At 38.9% G+C, this 18,613-nt stretch overlaps 5 protein-coding genes across 5 annotated transcripts in view; 3 read left to right on the top strand and 2 right to left on the bottom strand.

Annotated features, from left to right (window-relative positions):
* Nucleotides 1–5,081, bottom strand: part of gigyf1a (GRB10 interacting GYF protein 1a) — a 31,206-nt gene extending 26,125 nt beyond the window's left edge. Inside the window, exons 1-2 of the mRNA XM_020642781.3 lie at nucleotides 4,857–5,081; nucleotides 69–674 (exon numbers count right to left, since the gene is read on the bottom strand). The gene's annotated coding sequence lies outside the window, so the exon portion shown is untranslated. The remainder of the gene's footprint in view (nucleotides 1–68; nucleotides 675–4,856) is intronic.
* A 3,257-nt stretch (nucleotides 5,082–8,338) lies between these two features.
* Nucleotides 8,339–10,959, top strand: si:dkey-85k7.11 (endonuclease domain-containing 1 protein). The gene is made up of 2 exons (XM_020642763.3): nucleotides 8,339–8,632; nucleotides 9,682–10,959. Exons 1-2 carry the CDS (start codon nucleotides 8,339–8,341, stop codon nucleotides 10,297–10,299), a joined length of 912 nt encoding a protein of 303 aa, XP_020498419.2. The 3' UTR covers nucleotides 10,300–10,959.
* Nucleotides 10,960–11,719: 760 nt separating this feature from the next.
* LOC109990593 (endonuclease domain-containing 1 protein-like) lies at nucleotides 11,720–13,605 on the top strand. Its single transcript, XM_020642764.3, has 2 exons — nucleotides 11,720–12,139; nucleotides 12,586–13,605. The coding sequence occupies exons 1-2, from the start codon at nucleotides 11,843–11,845 to the stop codon at nucleotides 13,171–13,173; spliced, it is 885 nt and encodes a 294-aa protein (XP_020498420.2). The 5' UTR covers nucleotides 11,720–11,842; the 3' UTR covers nucleotides 13,174–13,605.
* Nucleotides 13,606–14,769: 1,164 nt separating this feature from the next.
* On the top strand, nucleotides 14,770–17,044 carry si:dkey-85k7.10 (endonuclease domain-containing 1 protein). The gene is made up of 2 exons (XM_020642796.3): nucleotides 14,770–15,212; nucleotides 16,049–17,044. The coding sequence occupies exons 1-2, from the start codon at nucleotides 14,889–14,891 to the stop codon at nucleotides 16,628–16,630; spliced, it is 906 nt and encodes a 301-aa protein (XP_020498452.1). The 5' UTR covers nucleotides 14,770–14,888; the 3' UTR covers nucleotides 16,631–17,044.
* Nucleotides 17,045–17,563: 519 nt separating this feature from the next.
* ufsp1 (UFM1-specific peptidase 1 (non-functional)) lies at nucleotides 17,564–18,493 on the bottom strand. Its single transcript, XM_020642784.3, has one exon. It carries the CDS (start codon nucleotides 18,351–18,353, stop codon nucleotides 17,568–17,570), a length of 786 nt encoding a protein of 261 aa, XP_020498440.1. The 5' UTR covers nucleotides 18,354–18,493; the 3' UTR covers nucleotides 17,564–17,567.
* Nucleotides 18,494–18,613: the final 120 nt, after the last annotated feature.

Here is an 18,613-nt window from a genome sequence, read left to right as displayed (position 1 = left end):
TTTTGCCATTAAATAGTGCATGAAATGTTCAAATAGCAAAGAAATAAACATATTCTGAAGTGCCTTACCCTGTCCAGATGATCGGAGCAGGCTGGACTGAGCTGGACCAGGCTAGAGCTGGCTTGCTTTAGTTAGGCTTAGGTGACTAGAAGGCTGAGTGGTGCTTAAGCTGTGGTCACAGAGCTCCCCAAACACACAGACACAAAGAGAATAGCTGCCAGTTTCAGGTGCTTGAGGAATATCAGGTTATCAGGTCCTAACTAGTTAAGGAAGGGGTTTCAACAATAGTTTGGAGAATGGAAGCTCCTGCTACTCACAGCCCAAAAAGGTTGTTAAACATAAAAAATAAACAAAAGAACCATGGAAAAATCAACAATGGAACAAAAATAAAACTGTTTGCTAGTTTTCTTCTTCCTTTCTTTTTACAGCAGTAATATCTCACATTAAAGTTTAAAATATAAACCGATTCATCAAAAAGAAAACTCCAGAACGAAATAACAGCCAAAACAACGAACAGGCTGCTGGAACAGCTGCCAGGAGCAGACGCGACCCGCACTCCTCTTCTCCTTTCTCTCTTGCTCTCCGTGCCTTTTTCTCTCCCTCCAGCTGAAATGCGGATTGATGGAGACCCTCCAGGCAACTCCTTTATTTCCTGTCCTCCTCCTTTTGCACCACTGGAAATGGGATGGAGAGAACAATGTAAGAAGTGTGCACATGGATTAGTTTCTGGTGAGATGCATTTTTTAAAGCTCGGCAGCCTGCCTATATTGTGATAGGAACGAAGTGTAATTCAATTTTCTGATGTGTAGCCTTGACACACCATTTTTGCAGCGGGTCTTGGACTCCCTGAGTGGTACTGGCCCGATTTGATCGAGGCGTCACAGCACAGTTAGCGGACAGAATAACACTGTGGTATTCCTCGACAGAATAAATGAAAAAAAAAGAAAACTCTTTGTAGTCTAGTGCTCAATCATTGCCCAATATTACTGCTGCTCATGGGACATTTTCCACCCAGAAACCTAGAGAGTCCGTTACAATGAGTTGTGGTGGAAGCTGGTTGGGGATAGCTCTTGAAAATCATGGCAACTAAATAGTATAGTTACTTCAATTAATTCAATAGTTAATGCTCACACACAGTTAAAGTTATTTTTAAGATTAAGAAAAGGACCGAGCGGTGTTAGATTTGTTACATGGATTTCTTCTCTGTCGTTAAATGTCACTTTGTTAAAAACAAAAAAAGCTGATGACCATGAAGAAGGCTGTTTGTGCCGCTGCATGTTGGATGTTACCTGGCTTTTTTATGACCTATGTTTTAAAATATTTCTATGATTAAAAAGCCAATTTAAAACCCTTTATTCAGAGGAGTGCCTTGGTCTTTTCATCTTTTTTGAATTTTTGTGCAGCCCACCAAAGAGCACCTTCACACACTTTGTTTGAACTTCCAAGCAAACCCAGACTCGAGTGTATTTTGTCTGGGGTTTTTTGCTTCAAAAAGCTGACCACTGCATAATTTTTAGGAAACTTTAAACATCCCCCAGGATGTTGCAATTTAACATCCCCCCAGGATGTTGCAATCACAAAAACTTGTGCAAATTGTGCAGCCTTTCAACCTACATTTTCTGTAAATTGGACCAATCATTACTCATCATGTATGTCCTGTTTTGCTATCAAGCAGACACCTGCCCGTTCTTACTAGAGCTCCTTTGCAGCCTTAGCTCTTTTGGTACCTTATACATCCGGCCTTTAAACTGCATTGACTTTTTGAAGAGACTAGACCGTAAATGCATTAGGATAAATAAATCCCAAGCTGAATTTGTTTTGGGGATTATTTATCTTCTTTTTTTTTTTAAATTAAATTGATTTGCATTCCACTTAGCCAAGCCACTATACCCCGTCTTAAGTCTATTGGCCAATCAGAGGCTGTGTTCCTAAAGCCTGGTTAATACTTCTGCTTTGAATCTACCCACTAGCTGTACAGTAGTGGCCTAGGCTGTTGTGAGAACTACATACTTGTACGTTGGTGTGTCTGCATAGCTCTGAAATACTCCACCTACAAACCGTAGTTTGCAGTCTGATTTCTATTCTTGTTATATCGCAAGTTTTTGGTGCCGCCACGTTGCGTGCTTGGTTGTGTACATGAAACCATGGCAACTGAAAATGGAGCACATTATGTTGGAGTTGGAGCTGATAAATATTAAGACTGCAATTGCTTATACAGACTTGTAGCGTTCTTCCTTCAGCAGAATTCTGAAAACGTCAGCATTGCCCAGAAATATTTTAAATGCAGGAAATACAATGTTACATTTTTGAGAAGGTGCACATCAGACATATGCTGTGGTGTAGATTAGACAGCTCTTATACAGCTGTGTGTCAGCGCACACCTCAAGAGTAATTGTACAGCTAGAAAATATCTCGTTATCAATGACAGACTAGCTCAAAACCCAAATCCAACAATAGGAAGGTATTGTAAGAGATAGCGCCTAGATTCTCCTTTTGCCATATGTAGAGCAATGCAACGGTAAACTAGAGTGCGATTTTAACACTCCATGGTAAATTTACTGAAGCTTAATTCAGCCTTTACACTCTTTTTGCAGCGTGACATGCCAATTGTTTAAAGCGATGTCAAGAAACAAACAGCTACCTCAGCCTAAAGATGACTTTCTTGGAGCGCGTGTACCAGTCGCTCATAGTGGATGCGTAAAGTGTCACGCAAAGAACAGACTCAAAGCAATCCAAATTACATAGAAATTATTTGGCTATGGCTGGGTATGGCTGCCGTGAAATCAAGCATTTTAGGACACAACTGTGACAGACAAAGACTCTGACACCTGGAGAAACTGGTTAATATTGGTCAATGCTGACCTACCTGAGTGTTACTGTTGTTACACCGACTCAAACTCAAGACACAATGTAACAGAAATTGTTTTCATGCTTTAGGTGTGGGGCAGCACAGAATAATGGATTATAGCACCATTGCATTAACATTCCGAGTGTTGGTAGGCTATGTGATTCAGTTTTTGCTGAGAGAAGTTAAACACAATCTTTGAGTAACTGAGCATATGATAAGACTTTATGGTATGGTTAGTAGTGTTCCTGCCACTGTGAAACTACCAGAAATGTCTAAACATTGTGGTTTACTTAAAAGAGTCCTTCTATCATTTAGATATCATTTTAAAACCTGCTTACAACCAAAGTGTCATTCTAATAAGAATTAATAGTTAAATCAAAATCAATAAAAAAGTTATTAAGGATTAACCTTGCAGTCTTTTGTGCCGATTACAGTTAATGTTAAAACTTCAGCATCTCATTATGAATTATGCCAATTGGTTCCCACTAGAGATTGGCAACATCAAGCCAATAACCTCAGCTAATATTTGACCTTTAAAACAGTTATATTGGTATCATGTTGACAGACATTGTTATCATGTTGATTTGCATGAAAACTATCTTGTTTTCACCCGAAACATAAAAAGATGAATACTGAACATTTGTCCCAGTATCTCTAACCCTTGGAAGTGCATAGGTCATTACTTCTTTTTTTTTTTTTTTTAAACAACATTTGAAATGATGACTTCAGTTACTGGTATTAGCCATGAGAAGCAGGTACTTGTCAATAAGCGGAATCACCTGATAAAATCCATATCATACATCACTTACACTGTGAATCTACATAAAATTGAGAGAAATGTGTTTGCAATTTAAAACTTTTAAAAATGTACTTTCAACGCAGTTTGAAAGTTAATAAACATACCTTGGTTAACAGACACTCTGACAGGCCAATTTACATCCTATGCAATGCAATGTCACTGTATATTATTAGTTTGTGAAAATATTTAAGAATTATTAGAAACTTTTAATCACACTTGAAATGTTTTTAAATATACTTTTACTGATTAAGCACTTTAAAAGCAGCAGGATGAATAAATAAATGTTATATATATATATATATATATATATGGCACTTTTGGTTAAAACAATACAAACAGCAGTACTTTCTTTCAAGATAAAGCAGAAAAGCATGTTTAGCCTGTTAGCAGCTATTATAGCTTCAAACTTCAGTCTTCGACATGCACATATCTGACATATTGTAAATGTAAATATCTGGTATTTCGTAGGTTATACGAAAGCTGAGACGAAGCAAAGGTCACCTCACGTCTGCTCCAGCATTGTTGCAAGAATAAAACGTTTACTATGAATTTGACTATTTGAAAATGTTGTGCATTTCAAAACGTGGCGGGGTCATGATATGAACTGAAGCAAATATTGAAGCGAATCTTAACCCGGTAATCACTGTACGATGAAATGCAACTTTAAAAACTGAACAATGTTAAGTAGTTTAGATGGCTGAGATATCAGACAGAATAGCGCAAGCTGACGTAAGCTAACGAGCTAATGTTGCATTGGTTTGTATTGTTCGTTTTTCAAGATAGTTTCTATATTAGTGTGAAAATGGAGATTAATCAACTTCTGCAACAATATTCTCCCCACAATACCACACTTTGGTTGCAGAAATGAAATGGATTGGCTAGCGAACGGTGTTTTATGGTAGAGGCCTTTGCTTGTAGGTTGAAATGACACCAGATATGATGGCGGAGGGGGCGGAGTGTTGGAAACAGACTACCCGGCCTGCTCCGCCAATGTGCGGGACGACCACCTCCACTACTCTGCTGTACGGCTAACGCGATGTAAACAAAACACAAACAACAAAGATTAGCCTTTAAAAATTACAAAAAAACGAACTTGGTAGGAATGCTTTCCACACCTGATATATATTCACGCCGTTTGAGCTGCAGCAGTTAGCTCGTTAGCACACGTTAGCTAACTAGCTAAAGCTGGAAAGAGGAACCACGGCTTACCTTCACTGTTTATAGCTACCAGACTGGTGGTCTGCACGGCGTCTCTACAGCCAATATGTCGTATGCATTGGTCTTTTTAATCACTGTAAACGTATTCATTCGACAGAATCGTACTTTCAGAAAGTCGCGCTCTGTATTGTATTTATTATTTTGTCCCCCTCGCCTCCTACGGTCGCAGCTGCGTATCAGTATGTGTCTGCTGGCTCCCGGTCGCTGCTCCTCTTGTTGTTTGTGTTTCAGGAAACATGGCCGTCCGTGTGATACCACGTGACTGGACATTGACAAGCGGCTAACCAATGTTGTAGCAGTGCACACACACCCCTATTTACCAGCCTGGACACTGATGTGCACCGCACTTTGCAACGGCATGTTCAAATGCAGAGTGTGTTGGCTGAATGGGATAAAAAGCCACTAAACAGAGGAGCCACGGTAACTTTAGCATGGGGGATGTACATTCTTTTATATTATTATTATTATTATTTATTTTATTTTTTAATTTAAAAAAAATCTATTTTTTGTATTATCTATTTTTTTTGTACATTCTTATTTATTTATTATTTTTTTTAAATGTACTTCTGTAACACTGTAAATTTCCCCGTTGTTGGATAAATAAAGGATTATCTTATTTTATCTTATCGTATCTTATCGAAAATAGTGAGCTCTAAATTAGCAAGATGCAGTTCCTAAAATATATACATATAATATATATGTGTGTGTTTGTGTATGTGTGTGTGTGTATTTTGCAGTCAGTATCGTGCTTCGAATACATAATGGCATTATGTGAGTAATTTGCGACCCTTTGAAAGTGAACTGAAAGACTCGCAGGGCATGTTGAGCGGCAATATCAGAAATAGCATGCTCAATACTGTTATGAAAGGCTGTTTAATTTTAGCCAGCAGATGGCGCTGTTGAATACCAATCATACACACAATGAATATACACCTCTATGATTTGCAGCAGTGCTCACAGCCTGCTTCTTTCAAACTTGGAACTCCTTAATAAACATGAAGACCAGAACGAAAAACATGTAAATGGGAAACTATTAAAGAAAATAAAACCAATACTGGTGCAAGTGTGTATCATCACTTAGATTATTCCACACTGCATCAGATACACTGTGGATGCAAAGAGGAAGAATGAAGCAAACACATCTCAAATCTCAACTGAGGCCTGACATTTAAATGACAAACATTTCATTTAAAATTCATAAATAAGTAAATTAGCAAGTAGGAAAAGGGGAAATATACCTATACTGCAATGTAATTAAAAAATATACATATAAGGTTAATTATCATAAATAGAGGAGCATCAGAGAATATTTGCTCATCTTAATAATAAAATCACTCAAGTGTGCTCCACAGACACTTTAATAAGAAGTTAAAGCCCCAGGCTCTCTTCTCTATCAATTGTTTGTGGTCATTTTATTTAATTGCATTGCCACTCCACCTTCAATTTAGAGCAGCACAGAGCAGGATCAACATTGTCACCATTGTATCTAAATTCATCAACCAACAAGTTTTTGGTTAGTGTCAGTGTCACTGGAACAAAACAAAAAGATAGCTAGGCTCAGTAGCGGCTCATCAACTAATTTTTGCTTCAGTGCTACCAACAAGTAAATCCAGCCGTAACAGTGTTTTTCTTACTGTCCACCCAGGTTTATTTAGATAGCTATATAACATATTTTGCAGGGCAGCTATGTTTAATTGTAAAACATGGTATCCACACATGTTATAAATTTAGATACAACAGTATATTTAAAACAACACTCAAAACATGTAATGGTATCATTATAATGGTAATAATAATAATAATAATAATAATGATAATAATACCTTTATTTGTGTAGTGCTTTTCAAAACGAGTTACAAAGCACTTTACATACAATTAAGCCAAAAGGTGACAGGTGGTAGAACATAACATGGAGATAAAACAACAATAAAACCATAAAATCGTTAAATAGCGAGTCTAAAATAATGAGTTTTTAAAAGTGACTTAAAAGAAGGCAGTGTGTTTGCTTCCCTGGTCTCCTCCGGCAGGTCATTCCACAGCCTATAGGGTTTTAAGGTTGGTATAGTAAGTAATACTGGAGGATCTCAGGTTGCATGGGGGCTCGTAGGGGGTCAGGAGGTCCGCAATATAATCTGACAAGCTTTAAAAGGATCACAAGAGTTTTAAAATCAATTCTAAAACGGACTGGGAGCCAGTGAAGTGATTTTAAAACCGGTGTGATGTGCTCTCTCTCTCTGTTGGACCTGGTTATGAATCTAGCTGCAGCATTTTGGATCAGTTGGAGTTTGTTTATGTTGTGTTGTGTAAGACCAGAGAACAGTGAATTGCAGAATGAGATGAAATAAATGCATGAATTACTGTTTCCAAGTTACTAAGGGATAAAAACGACCGCATTTTTGTGAATAGGAATGACATATCCCTTATAAAAAGTACTGAGGATTACAGTCAGTGTTAAGAATTTTTAATGGTTTTGTGTTTAAAATTACCACTAGAGGGCAACAAACCAACATGATGTATTTATGTGTTCAACAGTTGTACTTTTATAAATAATGGAATGAAATACCCAAACTGGAATGTCTATTTGTGCTTGAGAAATTATTTTGTTATAGGGCATCATCACACCATTTAAGTGCAAAGTTTTTTGAAATGTATCAAGAGAAATAATATGCGTAGTTCATGGAGAACAAAGCAATTTAATGTTTGTCAATGTGACAGAACTTTATGGCAAAATTATTTGACAAGGTCTAACTCTGGCATTATATAGAAAATGACTGCGTATACTCAGTCAAAAGATGGCTTGATTTCACAATTTAGTGTTCCGAAAAAATACATTAACTTAACAGAATATCCTAAATCAACGAGTTTTAATATATTAAGACTCACTGTGTGTATCACTTGTGTATGGAGCAAACACTAAACTGCTGCAAAGAACCATCTCTGTAGGCGATTACAGTATCAACCATACAGTTGTGTTTTTAAGGAGAACTATTAGGTCAGATGTACAGTATACTACATGAGTTTGCAAGCAAAAGTTTAATGCAAATCATATAAATGCAGGCCTTTTGAAAGACAGATGAACAAATTTTATTGCAAAAATTGTTGGAAACATTTGTACATAATCAAGCTTTACATTCACAAATTGGAAAAAAATATAATAGAGGGAATTGAATAAATAACATGCACAGAAGCTCGTGCAGAGATGCATGGCATGCGTAGACAGTGTAGGGGAAGATAAGTTAACCATCCAACCAATACAACCTCTCTGAGCTGCTGCTGCTTTACATATACTACTGAGTTTCTCTGTCCAACCGTCATTACACATTACTAGATCACAACAGCGTCTTAAATACAGAACTCTTCATCCCCATGTAATCCCTTTATTTAAAGTGGTGTTTGAGACCACACGACAAGCCGCATATGATGACAAAATTGCCTGGTTTCAAATTATTTTCTTCTACTCCAGCTGTGTGATGATGCTTCTGTTTTGCGTCTGCATCCTGTCTTTCTCCCTGCTGACCACATTTCCAGTGGTGAGTGCCAGTGTGTCCAGCAGCTTCAGAGACTGCAGCCATTTCTTCTACATGCAGACGCCACCTGCGGAAATAAAAGGAACCAGCCTGAAGAGGATCTGCCAGAAGTATGCAGATGAACTGCGCTACGCCACGTTGTATGACAGCAGCCGCCGCCTCCCACTCTACTCAGCCTACATCTTTAAGAAGTCTGATGGGATGAAAAGGATGGACACGCCATGGATGTTTGAGCCACAGGTAGGGAGAAGACCTAATATTATTGGTTGATTTGTCACTTTTGTTTAACCTGACAGACCATGGAGAGGCAATAATTGTTGCCAAAACCCTGTTTTAATCTCATCATATCTTAAAGATAAAGATAAACTTTATTGATCTCCCATGGGGAAAATCTTTGCGTTACAACAGCTTAAGAAAACAGGAAACAGGAATATAATTATTAAAAATAACAAGAAGTTAAAAATCAAACATATTTACATCAGTTAAATAAAGGCACTTGTGGAAAGAGTTATTGTTATTAAAAACACACACAGTGTGTAGCATTGAGTGGAGATACTGTTAAAGAGTCTGATTTGAACAGTCTAATGGCAGATGGGATGAACGACCTGAGGCAGTGCTCTGTCTTGCAGAGTGGGTGTCTGAGATCTTGCATGAAGATCAGTGAGTATAATTAGGCTATCATAACATATCCTCAAGAAGAAGTAAAAACTATGGTGACATCATAAAAGGTGCATATTTAAGGCTGGATTTGGGTTTAAGATTGGTTTAATTATGTCAATTTCTGAAGGTACAATTTGGATAACACATAAAATCCTTCAACAGGTTCATGCAGGATAAAACAATAGACATAGCAACATGATACTGTGGGTCCAATCACCTTTGAATTTAACAAACATGTCCCTTAAAATGTTTCTGTTGAAGAAAAGTGTGAAGGCCTATTTGAAATCTCTCACTCTAATTTCTGTCTGCTAATATATTTAGCTTTAGCCAGCAGCTCGTTAGCTAGTTTAGCCAAGGCTAGCCATAGTAATTATGCACTTTTTCCCAATATAGTTTCACCTTCACCTTCATATCACAGAGGTACTGATTATTTCAATAATGTTGGGATTAGAGAGAAATATTTTGGGTAAAAAATAATGTGTTTATATGTATGTTTTCTTTAAAAGCTAGCTGTCCTTGTGCTTAGCTAAGCTAATAAACTGCTGGCTCATTTATTCTTCTTTTTCTTCTTGTGTTGTTATTATTATAATGAATTGACACTCTTTTCCTCACTTTTCTCCTCTTTACAGTTGGTTTCTGTTGGAGACAGTGGCAACATGAGAGCTCTTGCACTTACTGACGATAACCCGCCTCTGGTTGAGGACAGCCAGGCTGTGCTGGAGGACTACACAGATGCAGTGGAATATAGACGTGGCCCGTTGAATCCTGACCTGCACCAATCAGAGCCAAATGACAAATCCTCCACATATACTCTGACCAATGTAGTTCCATTACTCACAAACTTTCTGGAAAGCACCTGGAACCCATATTTGGATGTTATCCGCCGTCGCCTCAACAACTTCTGCCACGGCAAATCTTTCATAGTGACTGGGGTTACCATCTCTGGTGCGACAATCAAACGAGATAAAAGAGACCGCCTGGCAATCCCAGAACACCTATGGCTGGCTTACTGTTGCCCACGGTTTGACCGTAACTCTCCTTATGAAGTGAGGTTCATGTTCCCTAGTTATGGAGGCTATGCGCTAAATGAACAAACTGACCAAGAAATGGTGGAAGTCCCACTAAAGACTTTGGAAAACTTCCTGAAAAGTCAGATAGACACAGATGGTGACCTGACTATTTTCTACAAAGGCTGTGTGTCAGAAAACCCCTTCAAGAAAAAGAGAGACCTGACCAATGGAACTTGAGGAGCAGCCGACGATGCAGCCTTTATATAAAATGTACTGAACACCACAGACCTATGTGGAATCTGCTTTTTTTCCCAACATGCCAGCCAGTTTATAGGAGGAGAAAGTCCATTTGCATAAACAGTATGTGCTTGATAGGATGGGTTTGATTTCTGTTGAAAGGTCTCTATGTGTTATCAGGCCTATTGGAAAAAATCACAGCATGATGAGCCAATTAGCAGACCTTCTTAAAGTTTGAGAGCAAAGCTCTATATTTATACTTCCCTTTATGAAATTCATACATTTATGTTGTGTGGACCTTGTTCAGAATTTCACTGAGACACTTGCCCCAAATTGCTCCCACTGCTGTGTCAGCAGTGTGTAAATGTGTATGAATGTGATCAGCTAATATTGATGGACACTTTACATAGGAACCTCTGCCATCAGTGTGTGAATGGGTAAGTGCGTCCTGCAGTGTAAAAAGCACTTTGAGTAGTCAGAGGACTAGAAAGGTGCTACATGCTCAAATCCATTTACATGCTTACAACCTTTACTGTGGATATTATTTGTATGTGTCTATTGTGACATTTTCTTAACTTGTTAAGTTATAAATAAAGAACATTGTTGAATAGTATAGTCATGTTTTACGGCAATAATATAATTTACAACATGAATAAAATACAAAACAGTCCTTGATTTAAGCCACATTTTCTTTTTTGTAATATTACAAACTGTACATTTCTGCTATAGGCATTTCTTTCAAATGAAGTACCTTAAAACATTTCACAGCAGATCAAGGGACTTGGAGCATTGGATAAGGTATTGACTGGTAGATGGAAGTTCATAACGTTCCCTGAGCCATTTAACAGTTTTATAATGGCTTATTAGTTTGTCGTTGATTGCTGCACCGGTATGAAATGTCCCTGTATTCTCCTTTTACTAAATACATTTAAGTATGGATATAGGTTTAGGCTAATACCTTTAATGTAGTTTTTATTATATCAGTTTGTTCCATATCTTTAATTATTCAAGTGTTTCAACGAGGAAGAAATTATTACATCAATGAGCTGAAGTGTATTAGCCTACATATATAACAAATTAATTCTCTGAATGCAAGATAATCTGTCCTCCTTTGTAAACAAAAAAGACATTCTACATTTCAAGCATACAACTTTTCCAGCAGGATTTACATGAGATTCCTTCAAAATGGTAGAAATCTGACAAGAATTGTACAAAACATTTTGTGTATTTTATGAATGCTTTAAAGAGATTTAGAAGTGGTGTGTAACCTTTTCTACCTTCATCCCCAACAATAAGTAAAACATGTATTTCTTTGCCACTGATGTCATGTGGCTGTTCTTCAGCTTGTGGGTGGATCTGCTGCTGTAAATGAAGGGAATTGTTTTGCATGTAGTAATGTAATGATAGCAGGTGGCAAAGTTTTAACGGCGGCTGTTTGACTGAGCTCTATGGTCAGATATAGACATATTCAAACATTTGTAGCAGCTCACAGAGGCATAGTGACATTGAATTGAAAGCTTTAACATCTCGCAAGAGTTCCACCATGATGGCGTTCTGGGTGAAGACGTTTTTTCTTGCTGTCAACATGCTATCATCAGCCGTTCGAGGGAGAGTGGAAAAAGAGCTGTCTCCAGAGTGCAGAGAATTCCTCTACATGGGAACACCGCCGAGTGGAGTGGAGCATCAGTCCCTCCACTTCATTTGTCAACACTACAACAAGAAGCCACGCTATGTGACGCTGTACAACATCGTGGACCACATACCTGTCTACTCAGCCTACACATTCAAACGCTCAGACGGGGAGAAATGTGTGGATGTCCCATGGATGTACGAACCTCAGGTAAAGAAAAGTAGCATGGCGCACACGAGGTGATAAGAAAGTATGCTTTAATTGATCTGCTCTGAGATATTGTGGCTAGCCCGGCACAGTCTAGGCCTGTGAAGGCTGTTTCGTCATGAGCCGGGGATCCAGCTGAAGATTTCTGCCTTTTAATAAGGCAGTTTTTTCTTACCACTGTAACTTTTGCTGCTTTGCTAAAGTGCTCATGATGGATAGGCCGGGTCTTTGTAATATAGCAATAAGTAAGGTATTTTACCTGCTTTTTGTAACATAACAATGAGTAAGGTATTTTACCTGCTTTTTATAACATAACAATAAGTAAGGTATTTTACCTGCTTTTTGTAAAGTGTCTCCAGATAACACTTGTTATGAATTGACGCTATACAAATGAAAATTGATTGATTAATAGATTCAAACTTGTTCATTGTCTTTGTCTGTCTCCCTAGCTATCCACATACACTGACACAGGTGAGATGCAGCCTTTCCCGAGCGGTTACATGCACAGGAATTTTGAAGATGCCCAAGCTGTTCTAGATGATTATACAAATGCCATCCATTACGAGCGCGGTACCCTCAACCCAGACGCGCATCAGAACGAACCGGATGACAAAGCCTCCACCTACACCCTCACCAATGTTGTGCCGATGGTGCCGGACTTCATCAACAGAGTTTGGAGCAGACAGGAGCACATCATCCGCAAACGGCTCAACAATTACTGCCGTGGTACCGCTTACATCGTCACAGGTATCACCACCTCAGGGAAGATGATTCGCCGGCAAAACATGAACCGCATCGCAGTGCCCACATACTTGTGGTCGGCTTATTGCTGTGTCGACTTCGACCACAACACGCCCTATAACGAGCGCCATAAATTCCCATCTTTTGCCCACTACGGTCTCAACGAGCACAACAATGAGTTGATGGAGGTCTCAGTGGAGAAGCTGAAGGAGTTCCTCACAAGGACAACTTTTGTAGATCAGAACTTTCAGATCTTTGTGAAGGATTGTGTACCAGCAGCTAGTAAAACCAAATAGGTAAAGATATAACTACATAGAAGCTACAAGGCCATCGTGTCTCCACTGTCTCTTCTTCTTACTGAAGCTAAATTAGTTTTGACTTATATGGAAAGTGAAGGTGATATGATGGCATTAACAATGAACCTGCTTGATTTTTGACGTCCCAGGCACGTTAGTGTGAAGGAAATGCATCGAGTCATTGTTTGTTTATTCACACCATTGTGCTGAACCATGCTGTAAAATGTCAAATGTGACAATATTTGGAGCATAATAAACTATCTTAATTATGTAAAAAAATTAGGAATTTGTATTTTTTGTTTCAAAACACATTTAAAAACGAATTTGTTTAACAGATCTCTCAATCATTTGAACACCCTACATTATGCCTCACTCAAAATGTGGACAGATGTTCCTGCTTTGTCAAACAAATAAACAAATAAACTGTTTCAAACTGTTATTAAACTCTCTCTGAAGTTGTTTTTTAATCTTCATTAACATAAGTTAACATCATACAGACAATGTATTATCACATGTAAGAAACTACACCTTTAAGAGAACGTGATTATTTAGACTTAAGGCTATACGGCCTCTTTTTGTATAGTCCTCACCTTTCATCTGTACAATGTTCCCTGACTAACATGAAAAATCTCATGCAATATTGTTGCACTGGCACTAAAATTGATAGTGCTATATTCACCAAGCTCTCCATGTGGTCACTGCTGTTGTCGACCTTATAAGGTACATACAAAGACTAAAACTCACTGGTTTTAATACCGGTTCAAAATATTGGGCTTTGAGGGTTGAGGAGCCTGCAGATGTTCTGTACTATTGTGTATCTCCCTCGAAAGCATGAGCTGACACAGGCACCTGCTTTGCATTTGTAAAAGAAGAACTACATCATAAGCCACTGATCTGATATCACTCTTTTCTCAGACACACACATTGAAATAGGCGCCTTCTCTTTTCTTCTGACTTGTATGTTTTAGTTTTTCTTTCATTCACTGTTACTCTGACTTAACAAAAAGTAAAAAGTAAAATTGTGTATTAAAGGTGCACTATGGAGTTTTGGTAGAGAAATGTGAAAGTTGGAGAAATGTACAGATTGTGAAGTATATGTTCGTAACGCTATACACAAACTGTGTCAGAGGAACATGTGGTCCCTGTAACACTGTTTGAAGATAAAATGCTAAGCGAGAAGTTAAGGTGGGGGGTCCGCAACAGTGAAACAGTAACTCTCCTGGTAGCTTTTTAGCTCCAAACAGGGTTCCAGGGACCTATTTTGTCCCTGGAACAAAGTAAAGTTAAGTTTATGTATTTAGTTCAGAAAATAAAGCATAGAATTGTTTCACTTCTCCAACTTTAACATTTCCCTACCAAATCTACTTAGTGCACCTTTATTGTAAAACTCTATGTTTGCTGTACTTGAAGGGACAGTATAATTTTTATAATGATAGAATCAGCTCATTTTTTTCCCCCCTCTGCAGTTCAGTGTAATAAAAACACTCTCTTTGATTGATAACATTCACAACTTTTGAATTCCTGCTATGTTCCCAGCTGGTATTTTGCATTTATGGAAAATACTTTACAATGGCAGACCAGTTTGCTTAAAGGACAGATGAGGCAGGCTAGAGTAGAGGCTGTACTTGTTAGAAAAAACGTTGAAGTATTACATGTTAGAAGGATACACACGGGCAGACGTATCAGGGTCTAAAAGGAGGTAAAGGGCTTCTATAATGACACCTACTTCAGAAAACCGTGCCTTTGTCCTGGCAGCTCTCATGACCATGCTGACCTTGGTTTTGCTACAGGGGGCCCAGGCAGGAGTGGTGGTGGATTTCAACCATGCAGAGCGTTGTAAGGACTCTCTGTACATGGGCACTCCACCCCGAGGCTACCTCAGTAACTCTTTTAAGAAGATCTGCCAGAGGTACGAGGATCAACCCCGCTATGTCACCCTCTATGACTCTCGGGATCACATCCCCATCTACTCTGCCTATACCTTCAAGAAGTCAGACGGGGAGAAGAAGGTGGACTTTCCTTGGATGTTTGAGCCTCAGGTGAGAGTCCTTTCCAAATATTAGTTTAATGACAGATCTGTTTTAAGCCTAAGTGTCAAAACCAACCTATTGTGGATACTTTCTCTGTGCATCACAGACCTATCCATCACCCATACATCACTATGTATCCCAGCACGTTTTGGGGGGGGTGAAGCAGCCGCTTTCAATACACAATGAATGGGGGTCTCATGCAGTTTGTGATGATGTTGGCTACCCTACCTTTGCAGTAATGATGCACACATGTCTCAGCATTTTACACTGGTATATTGGTCACACTGGTATATCGGACAAAGCCAACTATTAAAGACTAAAAAGGTTTTAAAAGTGCTTCTTGTACACTGAATTGTATTGTAAATATTGTGAAGTCGATCAGAGATAATCAGCCCTTTAAGGCGAATCAAAAGTCTCCAACACTGCTGGTATTGTCACTTCAAAAAAGGTAAATATGCCAACCTAAAGAGCACCATACAGCGCGGTTTTTATAGTTTCACATCATGCAATATGCTACATCAAATTGCATGAATTGATCAAGGATTCCATTATGTCTTTAGACAAAGAAAATATAGACTGAACAATGAGCAGCGTAGAGAGCTGGGGCAACTATTGCAGTTGCTACAGGCAACAAAGTAAGCTTGAGATAAGCTCATTTATTAACAACAAATGGTATTTGACTTTATATGTTCTATGAAGTAGTTGTGTAAATCTGCCATTTGCAAATAGGTTTTCTGTGAATGTCTCTGAATGAATGTAAACAAATGAATTTCTGCTTTATCCTTCCAGAAGTTGTAAAAGGGCACAGTAAATCTAATCTTTTCCTTCTCTCTCTCCTTCTATAGCTGGCCTCAGAAAAGAGCAGCAGTAACATGGAGCCCTTCCCCCAATCTGCAGGCATGCATATGAACTTTGAGGACACTCAAGCAGTCCTGGATGACTACGCTAATGTGGTTCAGTATGAACGTGGCCAACTTAATCCCGACGAGCATCAGGCCGACCCTCTGGACAAAGCCGCCACCTACAGCTTGACGAATGTGGTACCCCAGATCAGGGAGTTTAACTTGGGTCCTTGGGCAGAACACCAAGACATCATCCGCCAGCGTCTCAACAACTACTGCCGTGGCAAAGCCTTCGTGGTCACAGGCGTCACCACCTCGGGGCACACCATCCGTCGCAGCAACCTGAACCGGTTGGCCGTTCCGGAGTACATGTGGTCGGCCTACTGCTGCACCGAGTTCGATCAAAATGCTCCGTACTTTGTCCGCTACAAGTTCCCTGTGTTCGGTGCTTATGGGCTGAATGATCGAGTCAACAACCACATGGTGGAAGTTCCTCTGAAAAACCTGGAAAGGTTTCTCAAAGGGAGGATGAATGTGGATCAGAATTTTCAGATTTTTTATAATGATTGTGGGCCAAACAATTGAGAGAAAGAGAGCAGACCTTTGATATACATTCATCTTCTAGTATGGTGTCACTGCTTAAGGTCTGGGGCTCTTTCCGCTTCATATTTAGATGTGTAGTCAACTCATAGTATTTCAAATGATTGGAGAGTGTGTAACTATTAATTCATCTTTTTTCTTGATTTTGTCTGTGAATTGTCAATATTTGGTAAAAATTCTCTTTAAAACCCTGAAACTTAAGGTGACTTTTACAAGTTATTTTTTTTGGCAGAGCATTATAATAATATATATTCTAATATCTCTTAAAGATAAAGATAATCCACAAAACTGCATATTTAAGATGCTGTACCAATACAATGATCAGCAATGTTGGTTTGAATAATCACATGAATGATTTTATTTTTTGTCCAAGTTCCAATAAAACCTATGGAAAATTGATCAAGGTGAATTTAAGTTGTTATTATTATGTTCACAAAAACGATTATGTATAATGCTATAGCGCCTTCAATAAAACATTCAGCTACTTGACATACCTCAAAATGTTTGTTCAAGATCAGTTTTCCACAAAAACTTCAATGCAACTTTACTTTTCATTCCAGGAAACAAACATGCTGGGTATTAACTTTCCTAATGTGAGTTCAAGATGGTTGGATTCAAACAGTAGGTAGGCAAATGGAGCAATGAGAAAAAGAGCTGTTATTTTCATCAAGGGTTTTTAATCTTTTTTTTTCTTACAATATATCGATTTTATCCAACGGATCACTTTTGATTTGGAAAGAAATGCAAACACAGCCAATGTAGGCATCAATTTCACTAATTCTATTTCTATTAGAAACAAATTTCCAACATTTAAGAATAAGCCTTTAGATCCAAATGTCTTTAAGATAATAACGTGCATTTCCATCAAGTGTGTCCAAACTTTTGAATGGTACTTTATATAAAAAAGAAAATCCAGGATTGGTCAGTCATTTAGTTTATGTTTATTTTTGCCAGTCTGTGGCATACACAGGTTATAAAATGATGAGTGATCCAGAGATGATACTTTTTTCCATGTCACCCACGCCCGCCTCTGCAGCTCCATGTTTTCGAGCTCACCCCCAAAGTAGTGAGGGTCCAGGACGAGCAAGTAGCTCCCCTTGTCCCCGGTGCACACTCCTAATATCCCCTTAGAAGAGTTATCCCGGTCCCCTCCCATCATGACTGGGGACCCATGCTTCTGAAAGTGCTGATGTAGCTCTTCCACTGCAACCTGCTCCAGCTCTGCACCCCCACCTCTAACATGAACCACTTTACAGGGGACATCATAGAAAAAGTCAAGGACCAGGGATGCTTCAAAAGTTCCAATCCACTCCTTGGAGCACGAGAAGGATTCTGGTTTGTCCCCCATGCAGACCAAAGCTTGTTGGATTTCAGGGAGGCTTGGTGGGGGCCTGTGTTTGTCCTGAATAGGGGACCAGTTATGACAAAGCCAGGAAGCCATTGTTTGAATTGTGCGGTAGCCACACCCCCAGCCTCTGTCGTCTTGTCCATCACAGCCATAATGGAAGTAGAGGTAGTCTCCTACAACCAGGGAACACTTCACAGAACCTGTATGTGGATCAGGAAGATCAATGTGCACATTCTTTGATAAGATTTGGATCTTCTTCTTAATCTCCCCCTGGTTAGCTCCACTTCCGCCCCAGTCAATCTCATCAGATTCCTCGCTTGCAACCGTTTTATCCACTCTTTTCTTCTCTAGCGAGGACATATTTATCTGTCACCATAATGCATCATACTTCAAAATAATCACAGCTGTTCATAATCCTGCCGAAGGTAGCGGGGTGTAACAACAATAATAGCCCGGTTGGTTCACTTGCTATCGGTTTTGAGTTCCGCCTTAGAGCTTTTCCCTCTAGCAATGGTGCCTTCAGGAGCATTTCTTGAGTTCTAGGTACACTGTCAGATTTATTGTCGGTTTAAGCCGTTTGACTGCGGAATCAAATAAGAGTAATTCTGCATTAAAAGGGG

The sequence above is a fragment of the Labrus bergylta genome, chromosome 22, assembly GCF_963930695.1.
Source record: "Labrus bergylta chromosome 22, fLabBer1.1, whole genome shotgun sequence".
NCBI classification, from domain to species: Eukaryota; Metazoa; Chordata; class Actinopteri; order Labriformes; family Labridae; genus Labrus; species Labrus bergylta.
Note: the sequence above shows the minus strand (reverse complement) of the source record. Positions and strands in the feature narration are given on the sequence as shown.

Coding starts and splice junctions, on each gene's coding strand:
- si:dkey-85k7.11 (XM_020642763.3), top strand. CDS start 8,339: ATGCTTCTGTTTTGCGTCTGCATCCTGTCTTTCTCCCTGCTGACCACA. Junction 8,633..9,681: donor CATGGATGTTTGAGCCACAG/GTAGGGAGAAGA, acceptor TCCTCTTTACAG/TTGGTTTCTGTTGGAGACAG.
- LOC109990593 (XM_020642764.3), top strand. CDS start 11,843: ATGATGGCGTTCTGGGTGAAGACGTTTTTTCTTGCTGTCAACATGCTA. Junction 12,140..12,585: donor CATGGATGTACGAACCTCAG/GTAAAGAAAAGT, acceptor CTGTCTCCCTAG/CTATCCACATACACTGACAC.
- si:dkey-85k7.10 (XM_020642796.3), top strand. CDS start 14,889: ATGACACCTACTTCAGAAAACCGTGCCTTTGTCCTGGCAGCTCTCATG. Junction 15,213..16,048: donor CTTGGATGTTTGAGCCTCAG/GTGAGAGTCCTT, acceptor CTCCTTCTATAG/CTGGCCTCAGAAAAGAGCAG.
- ufsp1 (XM_020642784.3), bottom strand. CDS start 18,353: ATGTCCTCGCTAGAGAAGAAAAGAGTGGATAAAACGGTTGCAAGCGAG.